We start from the raw sequence: 27,981 nt of genomic DNA on the forward strand, positions 1-27,981 counted from the left end.
TAAACCACTGACATAAAGATATGGAATATTTAGCAATTTGGCAATTGTGTACCATGCTAACCTTAATCACATCCGGTAAGCGGACCTGGAATCAAGTAGAACAGATAAGCCGCCCTGACGTTATTGTCCTTCCAAATCCGTGTTGCAAAGAAATACTGTCTAAGAAACTAACGTATAAAAGGAAGCGCGAGCAGTCGTAAGTCATTTCATACAGATACTTCGCCGGAGCGACTTGAGCCTATTGAGTCTCTCTATCATGATTCGTTCGTACTTAGCCATCGTTTTAGTTTGTTTTATTATACAATGTTCAGCGTTCGAAATTGAAATCTCATCGTTGAATGCTGAAAATGTTACTGCCGTAACAAAGGAACCCTTATTAGGAGAAGATGATGAAATTATCGCAATATTACCTCCCATTATTCCTGAATGGGAGAAACCAGAGCCTGTAGATGTTCCGTAAGTACTGTATTGAAATGTTGTTTTCTGCTCATCAGATATAAGCCTAATGCATCGAGTATGTTATGCTATGATGGATTCGTACGATTGTAGTAGGCCTAACCGGCCTAACTACTACTTACAGTCGACTTATTTGGTTTTCACCACTTATTCACCACCCTCCATTTTAAAACATAATGTACCATAAAAGTTTGATAAATATCAATAATTTTTACATAGTTTATTCTGAATGTTGCTGTTCCTATTTAAAGTTTTAAATATTATCTACTGTATTCCCCCAAGCAAACGTTAGGATCCCGCCCTCCTCACTAAATTATTTTTAACATAGGCCGTACTGTAGGCCTACCTTAAAAGTTCGATCAATAATTACATTTATTTACACAGAGTTTATTCAATCCTGAATCTTTAGTATTTAAGTTTTAAATAATATTTACTGTATTTCCCCCAAGAAAACTTTCTGAATCTGCCAGTTTATTGCGGTGCATCAAAATAAATTGAATTCAATTTTTTACTTACAGTAGCCTATTAATAATGTTCTTTCCACCACTGTTTGAGGGAAATCAAGCATTGTCTAGAACTCATTCTGTAGGCCTAGACATTTATGGATAATTTTCAATAATAAATTAAATCTTTATTCGTTTTCTTATAGAGATGTTCTTATTACAACTTCTCCACTATGGGTATCTAACACACGTGAAACTGTGTGTGTGAGTTATCTTGAAGGTCCAACAAAACTCGCGATCACAGTTCGTAACTACTATAGCTGGACTACTGCCTTTAGTCTGTCGAAAAATGAAAGTTTTCCCGAAGGTGGCAGTCGCTGTTTTGACATTCAGGTAGGCCCTAAAATGCATACTGTCGTTTTAATGTTTGTAAAGCTAAGTTGTGTATAAACAGTTTTTATTTCGACGCCGACGTTTGTACTCTTTTAGTGTTGTGTTGCTCTTTGCAACGAGTTTTAGCGGTATGCTTGTCTCTCTACGTTTAAATATCGCGCGCTGCTTTGGTGTTTGACGTTGACGCTACCTTAATTAAAGTAGGATGGAAATCAAGCTGACATTTTATTCTTGTTAAATTATCGTTGCACCTAGAAGCAATGCTTGTGTTGTATTGTTTTAGTTATATTTGCTTCATAAATTAGGTTCCAGATATAGAAATACGTTATAGTACATCGGCAAACATGATTGTCAACTTTGAGACAGAAGGAAGAAGATTCAGGAAAGAAATCCGAATAACAATATACGGTGAGCAGCTGGAAACATACATCCAGACTGACAAACCGAAGTACAAGCCAGGGCAAGAAGGTAAATACATAGGCCTAATAGTAGGGCCTACCGTATTGTATTATTATAGGGCCTTTTTTATTTTATAGGGCGGCATACAATTTGTGAATAACGAAAATGTTTTGTAAATCAGCTCATTCTTAAAGCTTGAATGCCCCACCGTTGGGCGCAAAGCAAACACGTCGACCAATCACGCATGCGCGTCCAAGTGGGAACATAATTACTGTAATAGGCTTTAGCTTTCTAGTTTAATTATCAAACATGTTTTTAATTAGACCTAATATCTCATACCATAGAGAAATAAGTTAAATCTTATTTCTCCATGCTCATACCTTATCGGAATTAACCAACATGCTCACTGAAGTAATACACAAGTTAATTACACTGTTTAAATGTTTAAAGCAGTTGTTCCGTTTGTTTTAAAATGTTGTTTATTCCACTTAATTGAGTGTTGTTTATCTAAACTTTTACTGTTTACTTTTCATTGATTGGCAGTTTACGCTGCAATGCATTGGAAACAAACTGTCAATCAGGAAGTAAATTATCTTCTCTGCTGTCAACCAAAGTTTGATCCTCCAAGCATGGACCTATAAATGATTTATTATTTTAATTTATAGGTCCATGCTCCAAGTCATTCTATATTAATGTATTCTAATTGATAAATTCTTGATTATTCTTATCTATAGGTCCATGCTCCAAGTCATTTATATTAATATATAATATCACCACTTGCACTGATGAAGGGCTAGTGTTGCCCGAAAGCTCTGCTAACTTTTCTGGCTGTTTTACTTCTCATTTTGATTTAGCTTTTCGCTTTTATTTTGTATCTCCATTGAGATCCAGCCACTGATACCCACAGCATTGTCATTTTTTTCAGTAATTTGGCTTTGGATTTATATATAATAATATTAATAGATATATGTAAATTGTCATTGTGTTCAATCAATCAACCAGTGTTGTTAATTTAGTTTAAACATGAACCTAATTCATAGGTCCACAGGGTCTAACATTAAGACGCTACATAATGTACCGACACTACAAAGATACATTTTCTTTTATTTCCACAAAATTACTGTATATCAAGCTTCTGTTTTTTCTTTTTTTTTAAAGTAAAATTCCGAATGCTGTCAATTAAATCACCTTCAATGAAAGTAGTGAAACAAACCGTAAGTAATATAATTTGAAATATAATTAATATAGTACCGACATTAGGTCATTGGTTAATTATGAATATTAACTTGTACACTTCTAAATCGCCGTTCAGTTCGTCGCAAAATTGGGGTCGCGAAATTGTATCCGAAGATGAAACTGTTTATCAATTATACACTGAAATTTTCTCAGTCACAAGGACAATTATTTTCCTTTTTATGCTGTTGTCGCCGTTTCGATTTTTGTGTGTAAACTAGATGGGGAATTCAGTTAAGAAAGGCCATGTGTGCCAATATTATATTTTTCTTTTACTAATATTTTAATTGCGGTCTAGAACCAGACTATGTACGAAGTAGTACAAATACTCGCACAAACTTTTTGTTATATAATAGATTTTAAAGCATATTCAACCATAGATAGATAATGAAGAATTAATTATTTATATTATTTTTTAATTTAAATATAGATACCAAGTGTTATTGTGGAGTCTCCAAATGGACTTCGTATCATGCAATGGGATAATGTAAAAGCAGACGAAGGTCTTGTAGACTTACAGTTTCAGCTATCAGATGAACCCATGCTAGGAAGATGGAAAATCACGGCAAGAGTTGGCAACAGACCTGTGATTCAATCATTCGAGGTTGAAGAATATGGTAATAATAATTGTTAATTAAAATATTAAACCTTTTCACAGAGAGAGAGAGAGAGAGAGAGTATTACATTGCGGTATCAGTACCGTTAGATCTAGATTACGATAACACTGATGAAAACTTATGTACCTGCAACCGAAATATGTTTCTTAGTTTTTGGTCTTCTTCGTCGAAAGGCTGCCTTCTTTTATCGAAAATATTAAAAGGTCATTGTCGAGTCATCTCAGTTTTATTCACATTTCAAAGAAAATATAATATTATATTTCAAAAGATACTAGGCCTACAATAAAAGAGATATATTATAGACCTAGAAACTATTATTAGTAATTCATAATTATACATTTAAAAGTTATTGTGTCTATTAATAGTTAATCTAATGTAAATTGAGTCTACTCCATGTATTTACCATGAAGTTACACTTATGACTCTATCCAGATTTCTGCAAAAATAGTTTATTTCTTTCTCATCAGTTTTACCGAAATTCGAAGTGTTAACAGAGACGCCATCTGCTATTTACATTCGTGACAAATCATTTAAAATGAAAGTCTGTGGAGTGTAAGTATTATGCCTACATGTGTATTATTAACGTATCTACTGTATCTTGGTACAGTGACTATTGAAAAAAAACTGTGTAAATGTCAAATAAATAAAGGTTAACTTTTAGTTTAGTTTGTAAATGTCCCTGTACCTTGGTTAATTTGTATAGCCTACTTTCAACAGATTGATTAGAGTTGGGACAGTATAATATGCCTACTTTTTTTCCTGCTCCCCGATTTCATTAATACATAACTTTTTGAATCTATCTGGTATCATTCTCAATCACATATTTACTTTAAATATCCCCATCCGGACTTACAATAGTATAAGATTAAATAGTATAATATGAAGTGCTATTTCTATTATTCAGATACACATATGGACAGCCAGTAAGGGGTTCTGTTAATGCGACACTGTGTTTTAAATATTCGTGGAGGGATTGCGTTCCAGAAACAACTGTCGTTAAGTATTCTGAAGTAAGTAACGATAGAACAAGGCCAACAGCCATTAAGTCGCGTGCTACAATGCATAGTGATACCGGACCGACAGACAAACAGACCGACAGACAAACAGACCACAGACAGACAGACAGACAGACGGACCGACCGACAGAGTGAACTATACTGACCGAAATTACTGAACATGTTTAAAAATGTTGAAATGTTAAAAAACATTTATATTTTTTTAATTTACACGTGCGTAGCCTGTCACTTTCGACGTGCTCGTATAACGTAATTTCGAGTTGAAAAGTAAGTCAAGAAAACAGAAATCGGGCAAAAAGAGTGCGTAATAACATTTAACGCGCAGTGCGCGCGCAAAAATCTGCGCACTCATGGCAATTTTGTAAACGCTTAAAATTTCCTGAAAGGTACTCTTTTTTCATCGAAAATAAATTTTGAAAATTTTAAGCGCGCGTACGCATGCGTTACATGCGCTACGCACGTAATTGTATTGCCATATGATGATTTATGCCCTGAAATTTATGAGTACCAAATTTTATTTAATTGTGATTCATGGTTGTTAAGATATGATTACAAACGTGATTTCGTTAAATCGTGCGTAGACCGCGTAATTTTTTATTGCGCACCGTGAAAACATAACCACATCGATTCCTGGCCATAAGGAATATTCTGTGAAAAATTGACTTAGCTAGATTAAACTGATATCAAGATAAGGTCATAAAGCGATAAAACGCATAGTGATACCGGACCGACAGACAGACAGACAGACAGACCGACAGACAGACCGACAGACAGACAGACAGACCGACCGACCGACATAGTGAACTATAGAGTCGCTTCCACGCGACTAAAAACAAGGTACTGGGAGGCCCTATATTTATATCTTCCAGTCCGAAGACCGACATATTGTGAGAACAGAGGGCAGCCTTTATTAGTTTTCAACAATGTTCTGTAAAATAGTTCTGCTAAATTTCTCGTGTGATAGGCCTACTTATGTGTGTTTTTTGGAATCAGTACAAAAGAAAGCAATACAATTATTTTGTTGAATCAAAAGTAAAGTTTGCTCCTACTAGTGTCACAACGACGTAGACGCGACAATCTAGTTGACCAATCACACGTGATGGATTATCCAAACTTCGCTTAATTTGGTAAACTCATTTGCGTTGCGCTTAAGTCCTTCGTTAAGTCCTAGTGGGAGCCAAGATTTAGTAGTAGGCCTAAACACATATTTACCGTTATTCTATTTTCTGCCTGCCTTTTGTAAATAATTAATTCGGCAATTGAGTAATGTTTATCAAACCGTTGGACCTAAAATGTTTTTATACTACTTAATAATATCTATGATTATAGGATACTGGAGTGGATGGATGTAGTGAATTTGAAGTAACTTCAGAAGAACTGAAATGGGATATTTCACAGTATTATTATGGCGGACGACAACTATCAGTCAACGCGAACTTCACGGAGGAGGGAACAGGTATTATATTCTGTGTATGCATATACAGTACTGTATTGCTAATATATAATTAAACTCTGTAACTTCAAGTCAAAGCATGAGAGAATGCCAAAGCATGGTTTCCACTGCCGACGCAACGCAATACAGCACTTTGCGTCAATACGTCGTAGCGTTGCGTTACGTTGCGTCGCAAGTGGGAACCACGCTTAAAGCAAAACATCTCCGACACGGAACCAACTTGCACTGAACGTACATGCTCAGTTTACAATGCTTCCTTTTCGTTTTCAGACATTACTTTGAGTGGCTCATCACTTTCTACTACTATTAAGAATACAGCTGTCAGCATACAACTTGAAGGGCTTGACAACTTTAAGCCTGGTTTTGAGTATCACGGAAAGGTAAGTTTAAACAACATGCTCAAGAAAGAATTGAAATAATATAACCGTTCAAATTCTTGTTCTGCATTGCTAATCATATAAACAGTAGGCCTAATATCATGTCAAAGCTTAGGCCTAAATAATTATATATACTGTACCATGCTTAGTATGCTGGTTTCAAAATATATTTAATGTTGCCTATACGGTACCATTTCAAGTGAGTTATAGAAATACATCTCTGCAATGACTAAACTTCATGTATTATCTATCTTTAGGTTGTTGTAACGAATGTTGATGGTAGCTCAGCTGATGGTATAAACCTAACCATAGCTGTTAGAGAGAAATATAACTCGGTTGAAAACATCCATTTTTTCAATTATTTCACGGAAAATGGAGTCGCTAAGTTCAGCTTCGATGCTCCTATCGATACTGCTATTTCTTCGTTGTATATCAAGGTAAATATATCTCTGTTTTCCGTGGGATGCAAATCAGATTGACGTTTAGTTAGGCATGCGCGCATGTAGGCCTACACGCTGTCTAAAGCTTGGTTCCCACGGGAGACAAAACGCAAGGACGTAACGCAACGCAAGTGTGTTGACCAATGACAAGCGAAAGTTCGAATAATCCAAAGCTCATGATTGGTCAACTCATCGTTGCGTCCTAGTGGGAACCAAGCTTTACTTCATCGTCTATTGCTCAATTACAATAAAAACAGTGTTCTGTTAATTTACACAATACATATAAATTATTTTAATTTGAAATAATATAGGTGACCGCCGAAGGCTACGAAACGGATAGTACATTCGATGATTTCTATGGATATTATAGAATCCGTTACAATCCATCGGGCACAAAACAGCTACAGGCATTCTATTCACCGAGTGGAAGCTTCTTGATGATCAATCCAGTACAAAATGTGCTTAACTTTGGAAGTGAACACACTTTTAACATCGACTACACTGTCCCAGCCGGTGATAGTCAAATCATTCAGTTAAAGTATATTGTAAGTTGACTACTTGTTGGATCTCGAAAATGTATGAGTGTGTTTAGTGAAAGTGTAGGCCTCGTATGACGTAAAGTTCTGTCTACACTATCGAACTTTATGTTCGTGTCGGGTTAAAATCCGGCCATTGACAAACCTCCTGCCATTTTCTTCTCAATAGTAGGCCTAATTGAATGCATGCGCCATCGGTATAAATATTCTAAACTTAGAGTTTTACCAATTTGTATGGATTTTAAAATGCTTTACTTAAAACATGTCTGTAATAAAATATATCTTTTATTGGTTTTTTATTACATTTATTATAAGAAATTTACTTTTCTATTTAACAAGTAACTCTCTCTCTCTCTTGTTTTTGTTTGCCAAACTGGTTACCGGTAGTTCTTCAAAACAAGTAAGCCTAAAGAGTAATGTTTTTTTTTAAATTTTTTTTTTAATGATTTTTTTTATAATGAAATATTTTTCAACTAGGTAATGGCAAGATCCAGTGTAATAAGTTCTGGTAAAATGGACGTGAATGCACCATCCTGCACCCGTAAAGGAAAACGAAGCTCCCCTCCTATCATTGGTATTATCGATTACGAATACGACCTACCAGACATGCCAGACCAAGAAGAATTAGGTAAGAAAATGATTTCTACAGATACAGATACAGATACAGATACAGATAACTTTTATTGTCCAAATAAACTGGAAATTGCATTTGCTCACTTATCACATAAAAATATCGTATAAAAATATCGTATAAAAATAAAGTATAAAATGTAGAATAACAATATAAAAATACACAATGATTAAAAAAGTACATCATAAAATTACTCGTCGTAATCGTAATTAATACATTAAGCTCTGTCTACACTATCAAACTAGTTTGATGTGCCCAAATGGTAGTGATATTCCCAAATATGGTAGTGATATGACATCACCATGTCCACATATGGGCACATCACATTTATTTGTCACATACAGTTTGATAGTGTAGGCAGAGCTTTATATTTTCGTAATTAATACATTTTTTTCAAATATATATTTTATCCGATGCGTTACTCGTGACAGCTGTCGGGTATAAAAGACATTTTGTGCATACTCACGTGTTTCTGATTGTGCGCATAATGATTTTTGACGCGTAATCTAGTGGCGCGTCGTAACGTAAATAAAAGTCATTCATAATATTATAAAAAACAATGTAACTCTGCTATTACGAACGTTTAAGAGTCGTTTTGCTCTATCATACAGTCATAGGATTAGAACCACTTCCTTTGAATTGTCGGTTCTCGTTCAGTCTACCAATTGAAATTAAGCCGGAGATGTCACCAGATGCCAAGCTGCTTATCTACTACGCTCGCAAAGATGATGAAGTGATCGCAGACTCTCTTAGCTTCCAAGTAACCAAAGGACTCTCAACTCCGGTAACTTTCAAAACTTGTTATAAATCATACATACATTAAATTACTATTTACTTGATAATAAATACGAGCATTTAAACGAACTTTCTATCTCCTTCCTTTCTTTCTTTCTTTCTTTCTTTCTTTTTTTCTTCCTTTCTTTTTCACTTTCTTCCTTTCTTTTTTAACTTTCATCCTTTCTTCTTTTCATTATTTTCTTCATTTCTTTCTTCCTTTCTTCATTTTCTTCCTTTCTCTCTCCCTTCCTTTCTTTCATTCTTCCTTTTTTTCTTCATTTTCTTCCTTTCTTCATTTTCTTCATTTCTTCATTTCTTCATTTCTCTCGCCCTTCCTTTCTTTCATTCTTCCTTTCTTTCTTCATTTTCTTTCTTTCATTCTTCCTTTCTTTCTTCCTTTCTTCATTTCTTTCATTCTTCCTTTTTTTCTTCATTTTCTTCCTTTCTCTCTCCCTTTCTTCATTTCTTTCTTTCTTTCTTCATTTTCTTCCTTTCTTTCTTCCTTTCTTCCTTCCTTCCTTTCTTTCATTCTTCTTTTCTTCCTTCCTTTCTTTCATTCTTCCTTCCTTTCTTTCTTTCTTCCTTTCTTTCATTCTTCCTTCCTTCCTTTCTTTCATTCTTCCTTTCTTTCTTCCTTTCTTTCATTCTTCCTTCCTTTCTTTCTTCCTGTCTTCCTTCCTTTCTTTCATTCTTCCTTTCTTTCTTCCTTTCTTCCTTCCTTTCTTTCAGTCTTCCTTTCTTCCTTCCTTTCTTTCATTCTTCCTTTCTTCCTTCCTTTCTTTCATTCTTCCTTTCTTTCTTCCTTTCTTCCTTCCTTTCTTTCATTCTTCCTTTCTTCCTTCCTTTCTTTCATTCTTCCTTTCTTCCTTCCTTTCTTTCATTCTTCCTTTCTTCCTTCCTTTCTTCCTTACTTTCTTTCATTCTTCCTTTCTTCCTTCCTTTCTTTCATTCTTCCTTCCTTTCTTTCTTCCTTTCTTCCTTCCTTTCTTTCATTCTTCCTTCCTTTCTTTCTTCCTTTCTTCCTTCCTTTCTTTCATTCTTCCTTCCTTTCTTTCTTCCTTCCTTTCTTCCTTTCTTCCTTCCTTTCTTTCATTCTTCCTTTCTTTCTTTCTTCCTTTCTTCCTTCCTTTCTTTCATTCTTCCTTTCTTTCTTCCTTTCTTCATTTCTTTCTTTCTTCCTTTATTTCTTTCTTTCTTTGTCATGTGACTTTATTATCTGTGTGGTGAATTCCTACCGAATGCTTTTTATAAACTTGGTCCAATGTGGTACTTATTTCACAATTAGAATCATGAAATGAATAAAATATTGTTATATATAAAATAGAAATATATATATATTTTATAGGTTGCTCTAGAATTTGAACATGAGGAGACACGACCAGGAGAGACGACAACGCTCACAGTTCAATCCGAAGCTAACTCTCTATGTGCTGTGGGAATTGTTGATAAAAGTGTTGAACTTTTAGGAACAACCAACCAACTCACCAACGAAAAGGTAATCACTTTGTTGTTTGGTAGGGTTTCTACAAAATACAAACAATATCACTGCAACATTTCTCTCCCCACTCTCTCCTCTTCGAATAAAATTAATACAGTACTGCATGTATAAATTTAAATATATATAAACACATTAGCAAAAAACATTAATTCTAAACCGTCCGGTGATATACTGCAATTTAATTAATTAATTTGAAACGATAAAGATGAGGAAATCTGTGAGAATGAGAAAAAGTCGCCCCAACCGAGACTCGAACTCGGACCGTCTGCTTGATATGCAGTTGCCCTAACCATTAGACCACTGGGACTTTCATGGTGTTGTTCAAACTCGATTGGATAGCGACTCTTTAACATTCTCGGCGTGGTACGGCGGAACAGCACTAGTCCTCAGTTGTACGCACGCGCAACAGAGATCAAATTGATACGACCTCATCTTTCAGTATTTTTTTCACGAGGCGGGATCTCCGAAGAGTATATATATATATAAATCGTATTATTTGTTGCGTTGCGTGGATGTTGCGTTGCATGTGAACGTACTTGCGTTGCGTCCTAGAGTGTTAAGATAGTATAATTATTATATATAGTTATTTATTAGAAACCTGCTGAACAAAGATCAATCATTGGATCACGTGTGTGAGTCATGTAATTTCTTTGCGACAACATGATACAGAATATTCCTTTGCTTAAAGCTCTGTCTACACTATCAAAGTAGTTTGACAAAATAAAAGTGCGATGTGCCCAAATATGGTAGTGACATCATGTCTATATTTGGCACATCACATTTTTTTGTCACATAAAGTTTGACTCGTTATATAATCGATACTTTCTTTTCAACCTAGGTATTCCAATCTCTTTCTCGCTATTCGTACGGCTACTTTTACTATCCATTGACTACATGTAAACGGAGCCTGTTTCCCGAAGATGAAGACACAGATGAACCTCCACCAACAGTGCCTACCACCAGGAAGGGTTACACCCTTACAACTAGCAAGTACACAACAACAAAACACGCCGATTCCGTTACAGTATTCACGGTTGGTCTATGTTATTATTTTTTTACTGCAATAAAAATATTATATGGTTTAAAAAGGTTTTTAGTGAGATCATAGATTTAGTGGATGGCCTACTTAAAATCCAAAGGACTGGGTTCGATTTTGTCTGTAACAATATGTTTTTTTTAAAAAGGTCAATTTTAATGGGATCTTAGCTTTAGTGGGTGGCCTATTTCATATCCAAAGGACTGGGTTCGATTGTGTCTGTAACAATAATGGTTTTTTAAAAAAAGGTCCATTTTAGTGGGATCGTTGTTTTTAGTGGGTGGCCTATTCAAATCCAAAGTACTGAGTTCGATTTTATCTGTAATAATTAGTAACTCTACGTAGGCCTAAACCTTTTGATGAAACTTATACAATTGTAGGTGAAAAGGATACGTATTTCGGGTCGAATGCCGACCTTACTATTATTGTAACAGCAGATAACCAACATTTAGGCCTACATTTATTGTCATAAAGATACATTATTTGTGACAAATCTTGTTTGTTTCCACAGAATGCAGGCGTCGCTTTTGCAACAAGTTTAGATGTAGAAACAAGACCATGTTATCAAATCAAAAGTACGTTAATTCTCAAGTCTTAGATCTTTATGGGACGTGAACAGAATTCTATTTGTTTTGTTTTACCAAAACATAGAGAGAAGCGCGCATTTTCTCTGACTATACAATAACACTGAGCAATGTTCTTTAGCGACGGCGCGCTATCATTTCTTCTTTTGTTTATAATTTATATTTATATGTATATAAATATGGTAGTGAAATGCCCAATTATGGTAGTGATATGACATCATCATATGGGCACATCACATTTTTTTGTCACATAAAGTTTGATAGTGTAGACAAGGCACAAATACATACTAGAACAGTACAATAATCAAATTGATAACATAACGTTACATGATTTCCGTACATTCACTGCCATAATAGAAGAAAAAACTATGATTAAAAAATTTGATATAGGCCCAGATATTTAAAAATGATGTTTTTTTTCCTTAAAGATTATTACTGGCGACGTGATTATCCATACTACTACAGTCCTCGAGGTGGTATTAGTGGTATAGCAGGCCCACAAGCAGGCCCAGTTGCAAAGCAATTTGACGTAGCTGAAGAGACCGACGATGGTGGAAACGCTGGAAGAGGTCGAGTTGGAGCAGGTGCAGTAGAACCAGAACCGCCTGTCAAGATACGAACATACTTTCCCGAAACTTTGTTATGGCAGATAAAACGAACTCAGTAAGGAAATTAAGTCTTGTTTTTAAACACTACACGATCTTTCGCAGGCGACGTCGAAATGAAACCATTTGCTTACAGAAACCATGAACTCGCCAGTTAAATGGACTTACGATTGCACAGTACACAATAAAATGGCAACAAGCAAGGAAAAACAATACTGTATCCACGTGGCACTTATACTGTATATATCCTATTTAGGTTTGCGTTGTGCATAAAACTAATACTGTAGTAAGAATAAACTTATTTATAAATTTATAATGTGCTGTTTACCGCAGCGCCAAAAAATGAAACAGGCGAGATTTTAGAAGTGACTTGAATTGCTTACAAGTTTGACTTTGACAGCGGATGTGGATGGAAAACAAGTTCCGGCCAAACCAATGTTTTTGGGCAAAAAAAAAACCCTTTGGATATAAATTATTTTTTTTAAAGTTGTAGTTATTTCGAGGCGTTTCGATGTTTGTCTGAGTTTCAAGCTAAAGTAGTATACGTATGAAACGCCATATGTGCCAAAATATCTATCTTTTTACTATATTAAGTCAAAACTCTGTCAGGAACCTAGACTATGTAATGTACCCGATAACTAATTAAATATGAATATTATTTCAGCCAAACAGACGGAACTGCAGAGTTTGATTTAAACGTTCCTGATACTATAACCGACTGGAAAGCAAACGGCTTCTGTATCTCACCCGATAGCAATATTGGTATTTCAGAGACGGCCACATTACGTGCTTTCAAGCCATTCTTCGTCTCCTTAACTCTTCCATATTCCGTCATTCGTAATGAGACCATTCCATTGAAGATAACAGTGTTCAACTACCTGTCTGATAAATGCCTTATGGTAAGTTCATGATTCAAATACATATTTGGAATACTGTTTCGAAAAATAACATCCCCACGATACGAATGTAGGATTCCAAAATACTACTGGTCTTACACACACCCTTCTTACACAATGTACCTGATTGTAGTGATGATGTGCAATAAATTGCTTACTTTTAACCGCTAGAATACACTTTCATTTTCCTCTAAAGGCCACTTTACACAGACGAGCGGTAACGGTGAATAGTATTTCTATGACCCCAAAACGCGGAGCGGACGGACGGTTTCCGTTCAGGATAGATACAAATTCAATGTGAGACAAGCTACGCGGTTTTCCGAAATATGTCTTTATAACAAACACCCAATTAGAGTTTTGATCGTCGTGAGGTGGTTTCCCGAAAGATCGTAAAATCAAAACGGTACTGGGTATGACCAACTAGCGTTTTTGTCACCGGCTAGTCATCCATTCATAGAAGTACTAAAGTAGTAGAATGTGACCCGAGGCATGACTAACTACAACTTTTAGATGATAGAAAGTTGAGAAAAATTGTTACGAGTAGTTGTACGACATGAAGATGTTTATGAAATTATGTTAAAGATGTAAAAACATATTACATTAGGCATATAAACAGTAATGAGTGTTAGTAAAAATAATATTATGTAAAAAAGATATAAGGAAGAAAAGTTTTGATCAGCACTCTCTACATCTCTGTACTTGGCTGTCGTCGATTCTTTCGACTTGTTACAACAGTATTCTGTTTAAAAATACTACGACATTACATTTTATTTGAAATCCACTTTTTAAAATTCGCAGCACTTCTTACTAAAATTCCTTTACTGTTTTTACTTAATTGCTTTATTTTTAGGTTAAGGTTGTACTAAAGAATAACGCGGGCTTTACCACACTCGGTAATGACTTTACTCGTAAAGTGTGCGTATGTGGTGGAAGATCCAAGACTGTACAATTCAGAATCGTCCCACACAAACTTGGAGAAGTTCCAATTACAGGTATGCCTAGACTTAGACTTCCCCAAGTATTTATTGTCTTTTATATGTTAGTCCACCAGTCCACGTTTCGATTTGTGTCTGAAGATACAACATCAAGTAGTATACGTATGAAACGCCAAAATATTATCTTTTTACTAATATTAAGTCAAAACTCCGTCTAGACTAACCTAATCTACACATATATCTAGGTCTAAAGGTATGGTATTACGTGTGAATTAAAGGTTTATGTGCCCAGAACGCTTCCGCTGCGCCACTCTGCTGGTTGAGTATTAGAAAGAGTTAAAAAGAAATAATTTCCTGGCAAATTCGAAATATGTGTGAAATAAAAAAAAAAACGAAATTAGCAGAGCGAGGTTTCGATTCGCGGACCTCTGGGTTATGGGCCCAGCACGCTTCCGCTGCGCCACTCTGCTGGTTGAGTATTATTAAGATTTAAAGAGAAATAATTTTCTGCCAAATTCGAAATACGTTTGAATTAAAAAACTAAAAAAAAAATTAGCAGAGCGAGGTTTCGATCCTTGGACCTCTGGGTTATGCGCCCAGCACGCTCCCGCTGCGCCACTCTGCTGATAGAGTATTAGAAAGAGTTGAAAAGAAATAATTTCTTCCAAATTCGAAATACGTGTGAATTAAAAAACTAAACGAAATTAACAGAGCTAGGTTTCGATCCTCGGACATCTGGGTTATGGGCCCAGCACGCTCCCGCTGCGCCACTCTGCTAGTTGAATATTACAAAGAGTTAAACAGAAATAATTTCTTGCAAATTTGAAACAGGCCTACGTGTTAATTTTTAGAAAAAATTAGCAGAGCGAAGTTTCGATCATCGGACCTTTGGGTTATGGGTCAAGCACGCTACTCTGCTAGTTGCGTATTATAAAGAGTTAGGCCTAAAGAGTAATAATTTCTGGCAAATTTGAAATACGTGTGAATTTAAAAATAAACGGAATTAGCAGAGCGAGGTTTCGATCCTCGGACCTCTGGGTTATGGGCCCAGCACGCTTCCGCTGCGCCACTCTGCTAGTTGAGCATTAAAAAAAGAGTTAAAGAAAAACTAATTTCTGGCAAATTTGAAATACGTGTGAAATTTAAAAAAATAAAAAATTAGCAGAGCGAGGTCTCGATCCTCGGACCTCTGGGTTATGGGCCCAGCACGCTTCCGCTGCGCCACTCTGCTAGTTGGATATTAGAAAGAGTTAAAGAGAAATAATTTCTTGCCAATTTTAAATGCGTGAGAATTTAAAAAAACGGAATTAGCAGAGCGAGGTTTCGATCCTCGGACCTCTGGGTTATGGGCCCAGCACGCTTCCGCTGCGCCACTCTGCTTGTTGAGTATTATAAAGATTTAAAGAGAAATAATTTATGGAAAATTCCAAGTACGTGTGAATTTTTAAAAAAATAGCAGAGCGAGGTTTCGATCCTCGGACCTCTGGGTTATGGGCCCAGCACGCTTCCGCTGCGCCACTCTGCTGGATGAAAATTAGAAAGAGTTGAAACGAAATAACTTTCTGCCAAATTCGAAATATGTGTGAAATAAAAATAACGAAATTAGCAGAGCAAGGTTTCGATCCTCGGACCTCTGGGTTATGGGCCCAGCACGCATCCGCTGCGCCACTCTGCTGGTGGAGTTTTATAGAAAGAGTTAAAGAGAAATACTTTGCTAGCAAATTCGAAATACGTGTAAATTAAAAAAACAAAACGAAATTAGCAGAGCGAGGTTTCGATCGTCGGACCTCTGGGTTATGGGCCCAGCACGAGTTGAAAATAAATAAGTTTCAAGGAAATTCGAAATACGTGTAAATTAAAAAATAAAACGAAATTAGCAGAGCGAGGTTTTGATCCTCGGACCTCTGGGTTATGGGCCCAGCACGCTTCCGCTGCGCCACTCTGCTGGATGAAAATTAGAAAGAGTTGAAAATTTGAAATATGTGTGAAATAAAAAAAAAACGAAATTAGCAGAGCGAGGTTTCGATCCTCGGACCTCTGGGTTATGGGCCCAGCACGCTTCCGCTGCGCCACTCTGCATGTTGAGTATTATAAAGATTTAAAGAGAAATAATCAATGGAAAATTCCAAGTACGTGTGAATTTAACAAAAAATAGCAGAGCGAGGTTTCGTTCCTCGGATCTCTGGGTTATGGGCCCAGCACGCATCCGCTGCGCCACTCTGCTGGTTGAGTATAAAGAAAGAGTTAAAGAGAAATAAGTTTCTTGTAAATTCAAAATACGTGTAAATTAAAAAACAAAACAAAATTAGCAGAGCGAGGTTTCGATCCTCGGACCTCTGGGTTATGGGCCCAGCACGCTTCCGCTGCGCCACTCTGCTGGATGAAAATTAGAAAGAGTTGAAAATAAATAGTTTTCTGCCAAATTCGAAATATGTGTGAAATAAAAATAACGAAATTAGCAGAGCAAGATTTCGATCCTCGGACCTCTGGGTTATGGGCCCAGCACGCTTCCGCTGCGCCACTCTGCTGGTTGAGTATTATTAAGATTTAAAGAGAAATAATTTTCTGCCAAATTCGAAATACGTTTGAATTAAAAAACTAAAAAAAAAATTAGCAGAGCGAGGTTTCGATCCTTGGACCTCTGGGTTATGCGCCCAGCACGCTCCCGCTGCGCCACTCTGCTGATAGAGTATTAGAAAGAGTTGAAAAGAAATAATTTCTTCCAAATTCGAAATACGTGTGAATTAAAAAACTAAACGAAATTAACAGAGCTAGGTTTCGATCCTCGGACATCTGGGTTATGGGCCCAGCACGCTTCCGCTGCGCCACTCTGCTAGTTGGATATTAGAAAGAGTTAAAGAGAAATAATTTCTTGCCAATTTGAAATGCGTGAGAATTTTAAAAAACAAAATTAGCAGAGCGAGGTTTCGATCCTCGGACCTCTGGGTTATGGGCCCAGCACGCTTCCGCGGCGCCACTCTGCTTGTTGAGTATTATAAAGATTTAAAGAGAAATAATTTATGGAAAATTCCAAGTACGTGTGAATTTTTAAAAAAAATAGCAGAGCGAGGTTTCGATCCTCGGACCTCTGGGTTATGGGCCCAGCACGCTTCCGCTGCGCCACTCTGCTGGATGAAAATTAGAAAGAGTTGAAACGAAATAACTTTCTGCCAAATTCGAAATATGTGTGAAATAAAAATAACGAAATTAGCAGAGCAAGGTTTCGATCCTCGGACCTCTGGGTTATGGGCCCAGCACGCATCCGCTGCGCCACTCTGCTGGTTGAGTTTTATAGAAAGAGTTAAAGAGAAATACTTTGCTAGCAAATTCGAAATACGTGTAAATTAAAAAAACAAAACGAAATTAGCAGAGCGAGGTTTCGATCGTCGGACCTCTGGGTTATGGGCCCAGCACGAGTTGAAAATAAATAAGTTTCAAGGAAATTCGAAATACGTGTAAATTAAAAAACAAAACGAAATTAGCAGAGCGAGGTTTTGATCCTCGGACCTCTGGGTTATGGGCCCAGCACGCTTCCGCTGCGCCACTCTGCTGGATGAAAATTTGAAAGAGTTGAAAATTTGAAAGATGTGTGAAATAAAAAAAAAACGAAATTAGCAGAGCGAGGTTTCGATCCTCGGACCTCTGGGTTATGGGCCCAGCAAGAGTTGAAAATAAATAAGTTTCAAGGAAATTCGAAATACGTGTAAATTAAAAAACAAAACGAAATTAGCAGAGCGAGGTTTCGATCCTCGGACCTCCTCTGGGTTATGGGCCCAGCACGCTTCCGCTGCGCCACTCTGCTGGATGAAAATTAGAAAGAGTTGAAACGAAATAACTTTCTGCCAAATTCGAAATATGTGTGAAATAAAAAAAAAAACGAAATTAGCAGAGCGAGGTTTCGATCCTCGGACCTCTGGGATATGGGCCCAGCACGCTTCCGCTGCGCCACTCTGCATGTTGAGTATTATAAAGATTTAAAGAGAAATAATCAATGGAAAATTCCAAGTACGTGTGAATTTAACAAAAAATAGCAGAGCGAGGTTTCGTTCCTCGGATCTCTGGGTTATGGGCCCAGCACGCATCCGCTGCGCCACTCTGCTGGTTGAGTATAAAGAAAGAGTTAAAGAGAAATAAGTTTCTTGTAAATTCAAAATACGTGTAAATTAAAAAACAAAACAAAATTAGCAGAGCGAGGTTTCGATCCTCGGACCTCTGGGTTATGGGCCCAGCACGCTTCCGCTGCGCCACTCTGCTGGATGAAAATTAGAAAGAGTTGAAAATAAATAGTTTTCTGCCAAATTCGAAATATGTGTGAAATAAAAATAACGAAATTAGCAGAGCGAGGTTTCGATCCTCGGACCTCTGGGTTATGGGCCCAGCACGCTTCCGCTGCGCCACTCTGCTGGTTGAGTTTTATAGAAAGAGTTAAAGAGAAATAGTTTGCTAGCAAATTCAAAATACGTGTAAATTAAAAAAACAAAACGAGATTAGCAGAGCAAGATTTCGATCCTCGGACCTCTGGGTTATGGGCCCAGCACGCATCCGCTGCGCCACTCTGCTGGTTGAGTATAAAGAAAGAGTTAAAGAGAAATAAGTTTCTTGTAAATTCGAAATACGTGTAAATTAAAAAGCAAAACGAAATTAGCAGAGCGAGGTTTCGATCCTCGGACCTCTGGGTTATGGGCCCAGCACGCTTCCGCTGCGCCACTCTGCTTGTTGAGTATTATAAAGATTTAAAGAGAAATAATCAATGGAAAATTCCAAGTACGTGTGAATTTTTAAAAAATAGCAGAGCGAGGTTTCGATCCTCGGACCTCTGGGTTATGGGCCCAGCAGGCTTCCGCTGCGCCACTCTGCTGGATGAAAATTAGAAAGAGTTGAAAATAAATAAATTTCAAGGAAATTCGAAATACGTGTAAATTAAAAAACTGGTTTCGATCCTCGGATCTCGATCCTCGGATCTCGGACCTCTGGGTTATGGGACCGGCACGATTCAGCTGCGCCACTCTGCTGGTGTAATGTTAGATTTAAGATTAAGGTTAATTCTTGCTAGAATAGGCTAACATCAATAACATTTTTTACTAACATAGGCCTAATAAACAATAAAAATATTTTTAAATCATATTTGATAAACCCAATGTATTTATTACTTCAGTAACTGCGGTAACCAAGGGATTCAATTCTGGTGTGAGCAAAAGAATGTGTGATGGCAGCCCAGAGGCCGCAGACAGGAAGTATGTTGGTTTGTCGGATGGCGTGCAGCGAAATCTTCTTGTCGAGGTTAGCTAGAACCGTTTGTCTTGGGAAGGGCACTACGTTTGTCGACCAGTGCTGACTTTGCGCAGACTTTTCGATTTTAATGTTCTGAACGGAAAGGCTAAGCGTTATAGTAACATTAATTTTTAATCCTGCACAAAATGGTGAAATCAAGATCGCCACATGATTGTCAAAACAGATGTTCGAATATTCTGTAATTCTAAGAATGTAGAAGGCGCTGACTATATAAACAACCGTTATTTTATGTCACGTGTATTTGTTTTTTCTGTAAAGCTCTCTCTGCATTATCAAACCTTATGTGACAAAAAAAATGTTATGTGCCCATATATAATGGACATGATGATGTCATATCACTGCCATATTAAAGCATTCCACTACCATATTTGGAATTTGTAAAAACTAGTTTGATAAGTGTAGACAGAGCTTTACATTTTTGATTTCCTTTGAAATTTTTGTGTTCCTGGTATTTACGCTTGATTCCCACATGGACACAAGTAGTTTTTACTGATTTATTCTCAGGTTCTGATGAGCCACCGCTTCGTGATTGCTGAAATGACTTAAGCCTTGTCTACATTATCAAACTGTATGTGTCCAAAAATGTGATATGCCTATATATGGCAGTGACATGACATCATCATGTCCATATATGGACACATCACATTTTTTTGTTTACACTTAAAGTTTGATAGTGTAGACAGAGCTTAACTTACGTCTTTGCGTTTCCTTCATTACAACAAAACTTATATTGTATTATATATAATTTGATAAAAATGTTTTCTGTTGTAGCCGGAAGGAATAGAGAAAGATGTAACGCAGTCATCTATTGTGTGCTTAACTGACGGCGAAGACGACAAGTCCAGTTACGAGATAACCTTTCCTGACAATACTGTACCAGACTCAGCCAGAGTGAAATTGCAAATAATCGGTACGATTTATATAGTAATTGAATATATAGGCCTACTACCGTACTGGAACATTTATGGGCAGTATTAGGATTAAATATAGAAAATGTTGTCGTAAAGACAAAACTGTGGTGACCATATATTTAGGTCATAATGGCTGGTCAAAAAAATGTAATGATTATCGTAAAGATGACCGTATCGTAAAATTAATATAATATATTGATTGATTTATTGAATATTCAAATTAAAACAATATTAATACTGTACCGTATATAGCAATGACAAGACAACATAAAAAAACAAATAATATTTGTTTCCCAATGAGCCATAAACTGTTATTATGATGATACTGTTACTATTTTATAGGCATGTGAAATGTATGTAGGCCCTAGGCCTTTGTATGGTATTTTTACAAAACCATTTTTAAAGTTTGTGGCAACAAGACAAAAACAAACACAAATTGGTTCTCAACAAGATATTTATTTTTTGTTTTCTTCTTTTGTTTTTATTTTTTAAAGTTTATTGAAATTAATCTTTTCTTAATAATTGTGTGTTCCTTTAGGAGACATCATGGGACCAGCACTCAACAACTTAGATCGTTTGATCAGATTGCCTACAGGGTGTGGTGAACAAAATATCGTCGGCATGGCTCCAAATGTATATGTGTTAACTTACCTTATAAACACTGGTCAGGCTGATGACCAAACGAAAAAGCGCGTAGTTTTCAATATAGAATCAGGTAAGTTGCAGAAGGTTAATGAATTCATTTCTAGTCTACGCTTATAAACAAAAGCGCATAAAGGTACACTATCAACCTTTATGTGACAAAAAAATGTGAAGTGCCCATATATGGACAGGATGATGTCATAAAACTACCATATTTGGCCACATCATATCACATCATTTCTTGTCAAACTAGTTTAATAGTGTAAACAGAGCTTAATAGTCTATTCAATATCGGTATAGAACCAGGTAAGTTTCAGCAGAAACACTCTTTTCTGCGCTTATAAACGTTGTTTTAGTGTGGTTCTTTCTTTCTTTCAAAAGCTTGGTTCCCACTAGCGACGCAACGCAAGGACGTAAACGCAACGCAAGCGTTTTAACCAATGACAAGCGAAGTTATGGACAGTTAGCAATCACAAGCGAATAAGCCATCGCTTGTGATTGGTCAATTCACTCGCGTTGCGTTACGTCCTTGCGTTGCGTCGCTAGTGGGAACCATGCTTTAAGCGTGGTTCCCACTAGAACGCAACGCAGTGACGTATCGACGCAAAGTGTTGTATTGCGTAATCACAAGTGGGAATCGACGACGCAATAGTGCTGCAAACATGGCAGGTTTTATTTCACGCAGGCGGGGTCAAACACAATTATCTGAAGGGCATTTGCTTACGTTGCGTAGATTGCGTTACGTTGCGTTGCTAGTGGGAACCAAGCTTTAAGTTTGGTTCCCACTAGCGACGCAACGTAAGAAAATGCCCTTCAGATAATTGTGTTTGCCCCCGCCTGCGTGACAAACCTGCCATGTTTTGCATCATTATTGCGTCGTCGCGGTTCCCACTTGTGATTACGCAATAGGCCTACAGCACTTTGCGTCAATACGTCGTTGCGTTGCGTGCTAGTGAGAATCACGCTTTAAGGATTTGGCAGTACACTGCATGACATATTCTTCACCCAAAGCTCTCCATTTACTTCTCTATTTTGCAACCAGTTGTTTTTATATTATCGCAGGTCATCTCTACACCTCATTTTGGATTTTCCTCTTTTTCTTTACCCTATCCTTGTTTGTTGCCAAACTGTATCCCTATTTGTCCATCTACTGTCGTGGAGTCTTGCAACTTGGCCAATTGGTTATGTATTCTTATTTATCCATGGAAACCATACAAATATATATTTTAAATTGTTTAAACTTATTTTTATTATAGGTTACCAACGAGAATTGAACTACCGTAGAAGAGGAGGGTCGTATAGTGCTTTTGGAGAGAGCGACGAAGAAGGCAGTACTTGGTAAGTTCGCGGTCTAGATAGAGTAGGCCTAACATTATTTTTCTTTGCAAGTTTCATATACGCAATCTAACAACAGGACACTGGGTCCGCCTTCCCAAGACTCGTAAGAATCCTTTGTTCTTATGTCTGGCTGCGACAAATATCAACAGTAGGCCTACTGTACCGTATACATATTCTCCGCAGCGCGCGGTGTCTGTTTAAGGAACGTGGAACTGATCTTGTCGCAGTCACAGATAAACCGTTTGATCTCCAGAGCTCAGCATCCTGTTATTAAATTGCCTTGGTGGTCTAAGGGAGGTTCAGTTCAGAGTTTGGAACACCCACATCCACTTGAAGAGCGTGTTTATAATTTGTCATCTCCGTTTTTATAGGTTAACTGCATTTGTGCTAAGAACGTTTGCAGAATCAGCACAGTTCATTAGAATTGATAGTGAACTCATGGAGGAGAGCCTTCGCTGGCTGGAGCTCAGCAGGAACATCACAACAGGTTGTATGATATCCAGAGGACGTGTCCTGCACAAGGCTATGAAGGTTCATATACATTTTGTGTTTATTATACAATATTAGTTATAACCAGCATGCCTATTTTTCTGTAATTTAATTCAATGCATAGGCCTACTGCAAAATAACTATACGGTTCAAACCGTGTAGTAGGCCTAGTAAATCAAGAGTTTGTACATGATGGTCTATGTAGGCCTACTAATAGCAGTTACGGAAAATAATATATTTGATGTTTTCTTCCTATTTCAAATTAGGGTGGCGTTTCCGATGAGATAACACTGACTGCATATACTTTGATAACCCTCCTAGAGGCTGGCGGACAATCTTCTGTAAGTAAGGCTCTGTCTACGCTATCAAAATTTATTTGACAGAAAATTTGATGTGCCCATAATGGACATGATGATGTCATATCACTACCATATTTGGGCATATCACTACCATATTTGAGCACATAACACTTTTTTGTCAAACTAGTTTGATAGTGTAGACAGAGCTTAAGAATGATGAGTTTTGTACTCCTTCTATCACTTTTTTTAAAATGTAGGCTAAATGTTTTATTGAAACGTGTGTCGAAAAAACATAAAAACTCAATTTAAGATATTAAACGTTTTTTTAGGAAAAATTCATTGAGGATACAAGCAATTGTCTTGTCGATCGATGGAATGACGTTGGATCTGGCATACGAGATGATGTATATTCAGTAGCATTGCTGGCATATGCTTTCAAACTGTCCGGTCATACCTTATACAATGAAGTACTTGACCAGTTAGATCAGCTTGCAATCGATGAAGGTAAGTCAGCAAATAGAGCGTTACTTTGGCTTAGTTTTTAACCCTGGTAAGTTGATTCCTACCACTAAGGCAATCTAACAAAAGGATGCTGAGCTCCGGAGATCAAAGTGTTTATTTGTGGCTGCGACACGATCAGTTCCACGCCCCATAAAAGACACTGCACGCCACTGAAAATGCACATAGTACAGACTGTAAAGCTCTGTCTACACTATCAAACCAGTTTGACAAAAGAAGAGTGATGTGCACAAATATGGTAGTGATATGCCCAAACATAGTAGTGATATGACAATATATATGGGCACATCACATTTGTTGTCACATAAATTTTGATAGTGTAGACAGAGCTTTAGTATTTGGGAAAAAATGTCCTCCGACATTCTAAACGCGGCCTTTGTAGTTTTATGCAATACTTTGACACCGTACTTTATTTATAATTAGATGGTCTAAAACACTGGGAGCGTCCTGACAGCAAAGTAAACAAAGATGAGTGTTTCTACTGTCGAGCACCTTCAGCAGAAGTAGAGATGACAGCTTACGGACTCCTTGCTCTTGATTTGAGTGTTGATGACAATGTTGTGGAAGGCTTGAAGATCGCCAGATGGCTGGCTCAACAACAGAACGCATACGGTGGATATTCGTCTACTCAGGTTAGAAACTTGTGCATATTTATTTTTATTATACTGGTTAGCCTCTTCATTCAAAGACAGTGTATAGTACTATGATGAGTTTGTGACAGTGGCTCTGATAAATTGCAATGTACTTCATTGCGTTTGATACATAAGGCGTTTTTTTATTTAAAAAAAATCATCTCGTTGCAGGATACAGTAATTGCCTTGAAAGCACTTTCATATTTTGCCGAGGTACTTTATGGAGGTGAGACAACTGAGATGACGATAAAAGCCTCGTCATTGGCTGGTGGCGAAGAACAAGTTTTCCAGATTGATGCCTCAAATCGTCTGCTACTTCAAAGAATGGACATCGAAAAAGCACCAACAACGGTTGAGATTGAAGCTACTGGAAGTGGATGCGCTCTTGTACAGGTAGGCCTACTTTTGCTACCAAAGATATTACAATGTAATAGTGCTTTGTATCAAACTACAAATGTGACGTTCCATACATACGAAAATATAAAGCTCTGTCTCTGCTCAAACTTATCACTACCATTTAAGCATACAACTACCATGGGCACTTAACAGTTTTTTTTTCAAACTAGTTTGATAGTGTAGACGGAGCATTACATGACATGCTACTACACTGACGTATTATTTATTGTTTTGTAGATTCAGTCGCTGTACAACATCTATGAAAAGCCAACCGTGGCAAAAGAACCATTCACCATCGACGTTGAGTCTTGGTCTCCAATTGAGAAGCTTGGGTGTGCCAAGCAGACAATGAAAATTACTGTATCGTAAGTTGATTGATTGAATTTAATCAGGGAAGAGTGAAATTACAATGTAATTTCACTCAATAATTCATTCAAGTTTTGAAACTGAATTCTTTTTTTCCTTCCTTGTTTCTATTTTTAACTAAATTGCTTTTCTTTTAGTTCAGTTGATTAAAATACATTTTTAATTAAAGATGTATTGTCCCCCTGAAAAATAATTTTTGAAATTTGTTTTGTTGAATATATGCCATTTTAATGTTTTTTAAAGGTTTTTGGTTGAATTTAACCATTTAATTTGTCATTTTATGAAAAAAGTGAAAACATTTTTTCTACGGAAGTGATTAACTTAATTAAAACTACAAAATAATATATCCAAGGTCTGATTTTATATATATAATTTTTCATGTTGTTGGAGGAAAATACATCTTTAACGTGATGTAAAATTATGTTTAATTTTTAGATATAACGGCGATGATGGAGCGTCCAGCATGGCTATTGTTGAGGTCAAACTGATATCGGGATACTACGCCGACAAGTTATCTCTGCGTAAACTAAGCAAGGACCAAACACTAAGAAAACTTGGATTCAAACGATATGAAATCAATAATAATATCGTCGACTTTTATTTTGATGAGGTACCAACCGATGTTTATCTATAATGAAATAATTGTAAAGCTCTGTCTACACTATCAAACTAGTTTGACAAAAAAGTGTGATGTGCACAAATATGGTAGTGATATGCACAAATATGGTAGTGATATGACATCATCATGTCCATATATGGGCACATCACTCGATAGAGTACAATACAATACAATACAATTTAATGGAATCACTTGAGTAACAGTGGCACACGTTGACAGGGCTTTACTAGTCAAAGGCAATGTACCAACAGAATGCTTAGCTCCGGAGATCCGAATGTGTTGATCTGCGGCTGCGACACGATCAGTTCAAATCCATGTTCATAGTATAGTTCTGTTGGTATTTGTCGCAGCCATGCATAAGATCAAAGAACTGTTACGAGTTCCTATCTTTCCAAGGCGAACTCAGTGTCCTGTTGTTAGATTGCTTCGCTTAGTCTAGGTTCTATACTGAATTTCAACTTAAAATTGCTAAAAAAATAAATATTTTGGGTCACACGACGTTTCATACTTATAATAAGCCCTACTTGAGCTCTTGAGACAAAAATCGAAACGTCTACTGGTGAACTTGAACATAAACGAAAATTTGGGCAAGTCTAGAGATGATTTACTGATTGTAAACTTTAATGATTGTGTATGTATATTAAGTAATTTTTGTATTCCTATTCATTTTATCAATTACTGTATTTTTCAGTTTACTGCTGAGGCTATAAGCTTTGAATTCGACGTAGACCAAGAACTTGTTGTGAAGAATCCTAAGCCTGGAATGATAACTGTATACGACTATTATGAAGCAGGTAAATTCGTATACCACGTGGCCAATCACCACTGCTTAGGCTTACTCCCCCGACACCACTTCTCAAACATCACTTATCAAACATCACTCCGACCACTCATCATACACCACTTCTTATAAACTACTCCGACACCACTCGTCAAACACCTCTCATCAAACGCCACTCGTCAAACACCACTCATCAAACACCACTCATCAAACGCCACTAATCGAACGCCACTCATCAAACGCCACGCATCAAACACCACTTATCAAACACCACTTTTCAAACACCTCCTCCTTTCCAAAGAACATCTGCGCCGTTTGTAGATATATGCAATGCCAATTCTCCATTTGAAAATCCCGCTTAATGACCAGTTTATCGAACCCGAGGGATCTGATATTGTGACTGTATAATAGCCAAATCCGACGTCGGAAGAAGATTAAACATGTTTACAGTTCTCCCGACAACCTAAAAACGATCTCAAGACGACTCATCTCGTCGGGATTCAACTCGGACAGTACCGCCGTTTCGTCGGGCCTCGTCGTAAGACGCTGTCTTCATGCCTTAACTAAACGTGTTGATGATAATTTTATAGGCTACAACGTATGTTACCATTTAACATAACAGTTATAGTTAATATAGTATTTTTCTTTTATTCTTGTTTCAGAAATGAAGTCGGTTATACCGTACAAACTGTCGTGTTAGAAGAATCTGGCATGAGATAAATACAGTACAGAAAGAAAACCCTCGAAATGAATAACTACAACACGTTCACTAACGTTATTCCATCGGCCTACAGCATTCTACTACAGTATTAACTTGTTGTTTATACGTTATATTATTGAATAATTCGTGATGTTTGAAGATATTATTGTCCCCCAAAAAATTATCATTTTAATGTCACATAATAGTTATTCACTTTGACCAAAAACTGGATCGCCAAAAAAAATATTTACCTAAAAAATGTAATTTAAAGCAAAAAATACTAGTCTGTCAGACAATGGTTTTAGTTAAAATTAAATGTTTATTTTGTCTTTTTATAATTGAAATAATTATTGTTTTGGGTATTTTTTTTTTACAGAACTGAATAACTTTATTAAAACTGCAAAATGATCTGATTTTATTAATCTTCATTTTTCATGTTTTGAGGGGACAATATATCTTTAAATATTGAATCTTATAACGATGGCGTGTATTCATTGTTGAATATTAATGTTGATAGTAGACATTTTGACCCGTTTATATTGCACAGTCGCTTCATGTCAGTAAGGGTTATTTCGTTTTTTATATGTAAGTTTATTGAGTATTTTTACACAACTCGTCACAATGAACGTTTGTTTTGCAATAAATGTAATTTTGAATGTATGTCCAGGTTTA

At 36.7% G+C, this 27,981-nt stretch overlaps 1 protein-coding gene and 8 non-coding genes across 9 annotated transcripts; 1 reads left to right on the forward strand and 8 right to left on the reverse strand.

Annotated features, from left to right (window-relative positions):
- The first annotated feature begins 223 nt into the window (after positions 1–223).
- LOC140054767 (pregnancy zone protein-like) lies at positions 224–27,969 on the forward strand. Its single transcript, XM_072099889.1, has 32 exons — positions 224–456; positions 1,106–1,292; positions 1,598–1,760; positions 2,850–2,905; positions 3,355–3,541; positions 4,009–4,093; positions 4,446–4,551; positions 5,887–6,013; positions 6,281–6,390; positions 6,645–6,824; positions 7,139–7,372; positions 7,841–7,991; positions 8,606–8,778; positions 10,117–10,266; positions 11,108–11,302; positions 11,817–11,880; positions 12,318–12,552; positions 13,159–13,393; positions 14,241–14,382; positions 19,481–19,605; positions 20,389–20,527; positions 21,067–21,243; positions 22,427–22,508; positions 22,880–23,039; positions 23,264–23,338; positions 23,626–23,800; positions 24,239–24,447; positions 24,619–24,840; positions 25,081–25,208; positions 25,645–25,819; positions 26,520–26,622; positions 27,272–27,969. Exons 1-32 carry the CDS (start codon positions 257–259, stop codon positions 27,307–27,309), a joined length of 4,788 nt encoding a protein of 1,595 aa, XP_071955990.1. The 5' UTR covers positions 224–256; the 3' UTR covers positions 27,310–27,969.
- Trnam-cau (transfer RNA methionine (anticodon CAU)) lies at positions 15,330–15,401 on the reverse strand. The gene has a single exon. It is a non-coding gene; the product is annotated as a tRNA-Met (tRNA).
- Positions 15,634–15,705, reverse strand: Trnam-cau (transfer RNA methionine (anticodon CAU)). The gene has a single exon. It is a non-coding gene; the product is annotated as a tRNA-Met (tRNA).
- Trnam-cau (transfer RNA methionine (anticodon CAU)) lies at positions 15,779–15,850 on the reverse strand. The gene has a single exon. It is a non-coding gene; the product is annotated as a tRNA-Met (tRNA).
- Positions 16,632–16,703, reverse strand: Trnam-cau (transfer RNA methionine (anticodon CAU)). The gene has a single exon. It is a non-coding gene; the product is annotated as a tRNA-Met (tRNA).
- Trnam-cau (transfer RNA methionine (anticodon CAU)) lies at positions 17,384–17,455 on the reverse strand. Its single transcript has one exon. It is a non-coding gene; the product is annotated as a tRNA-Met (tRNA).
- Positions 18,508–18,579, reverse strand: Trnam-cau (transfer RNA methionine (anticodon CAU)). The gene has a single exon. It is a non-coding gene; the product is annotated as a tRNA-Met (tRNA).
- On the reverse strand, positions 18,658–18,729 carry Trnam-cau (transfer RNA methionine (anticodon CAU)). The gene has a single exon. It is a non-coding gene; the product is annotated as a tRNA-Met (tRNA).
- Trnam-cau (transfer RNA methionine (anticodon CAU)) lies at positions 18,968–19,039 on the reverse strand. Its single transcript has one exon. It is a non-coding gene; the product is annotated as a tRNA-Met (tRNA).
- Positions 27,970–27,981: the final 12 nt, after the last annotated feature.

The sequence above is a fragment of the Antedon mediterranea genome, chromosome 1 (genome assembly GCF_964355755.1).
Source record: "Antedon mediterranea chromosome 1, ecAntMedi1.1, whole genome shotgun sequence".
Lineage (NCBI taxonomy): Eukaryota > Metazoa > Echinodermata > Crinoidea > Comatulida > Antedonidae > Antedon > Antedon mediterranea.

What these genes read in the sequence shown, in the direction of transcription:
- LOC140054767 (XM_072099889.1), top strand. Translation starts at nt 257, where the DNA reads ATGATTCGTTCGTACTTAGCCATCGTTTTAGTTTGTTTTATTATACAA. An exon ending in ACCAACTCACCAACGAAAAG is followed by an intron (nt 10,267 to 11,107) that starts GTAATCACTTTG and finishes TTTTCAACCTAG; the next exon opens with GTATTCCAATCTCTTTCTCG. An exon ending in AGTGAAATTGCAAATAATCG is followed by an intron (nt 20,528 to 21,066) that starts GTACGATTTATA and finishes GTGTTCCTTTAG; the next exon opens with GAGACATCATGGGACCAGCA.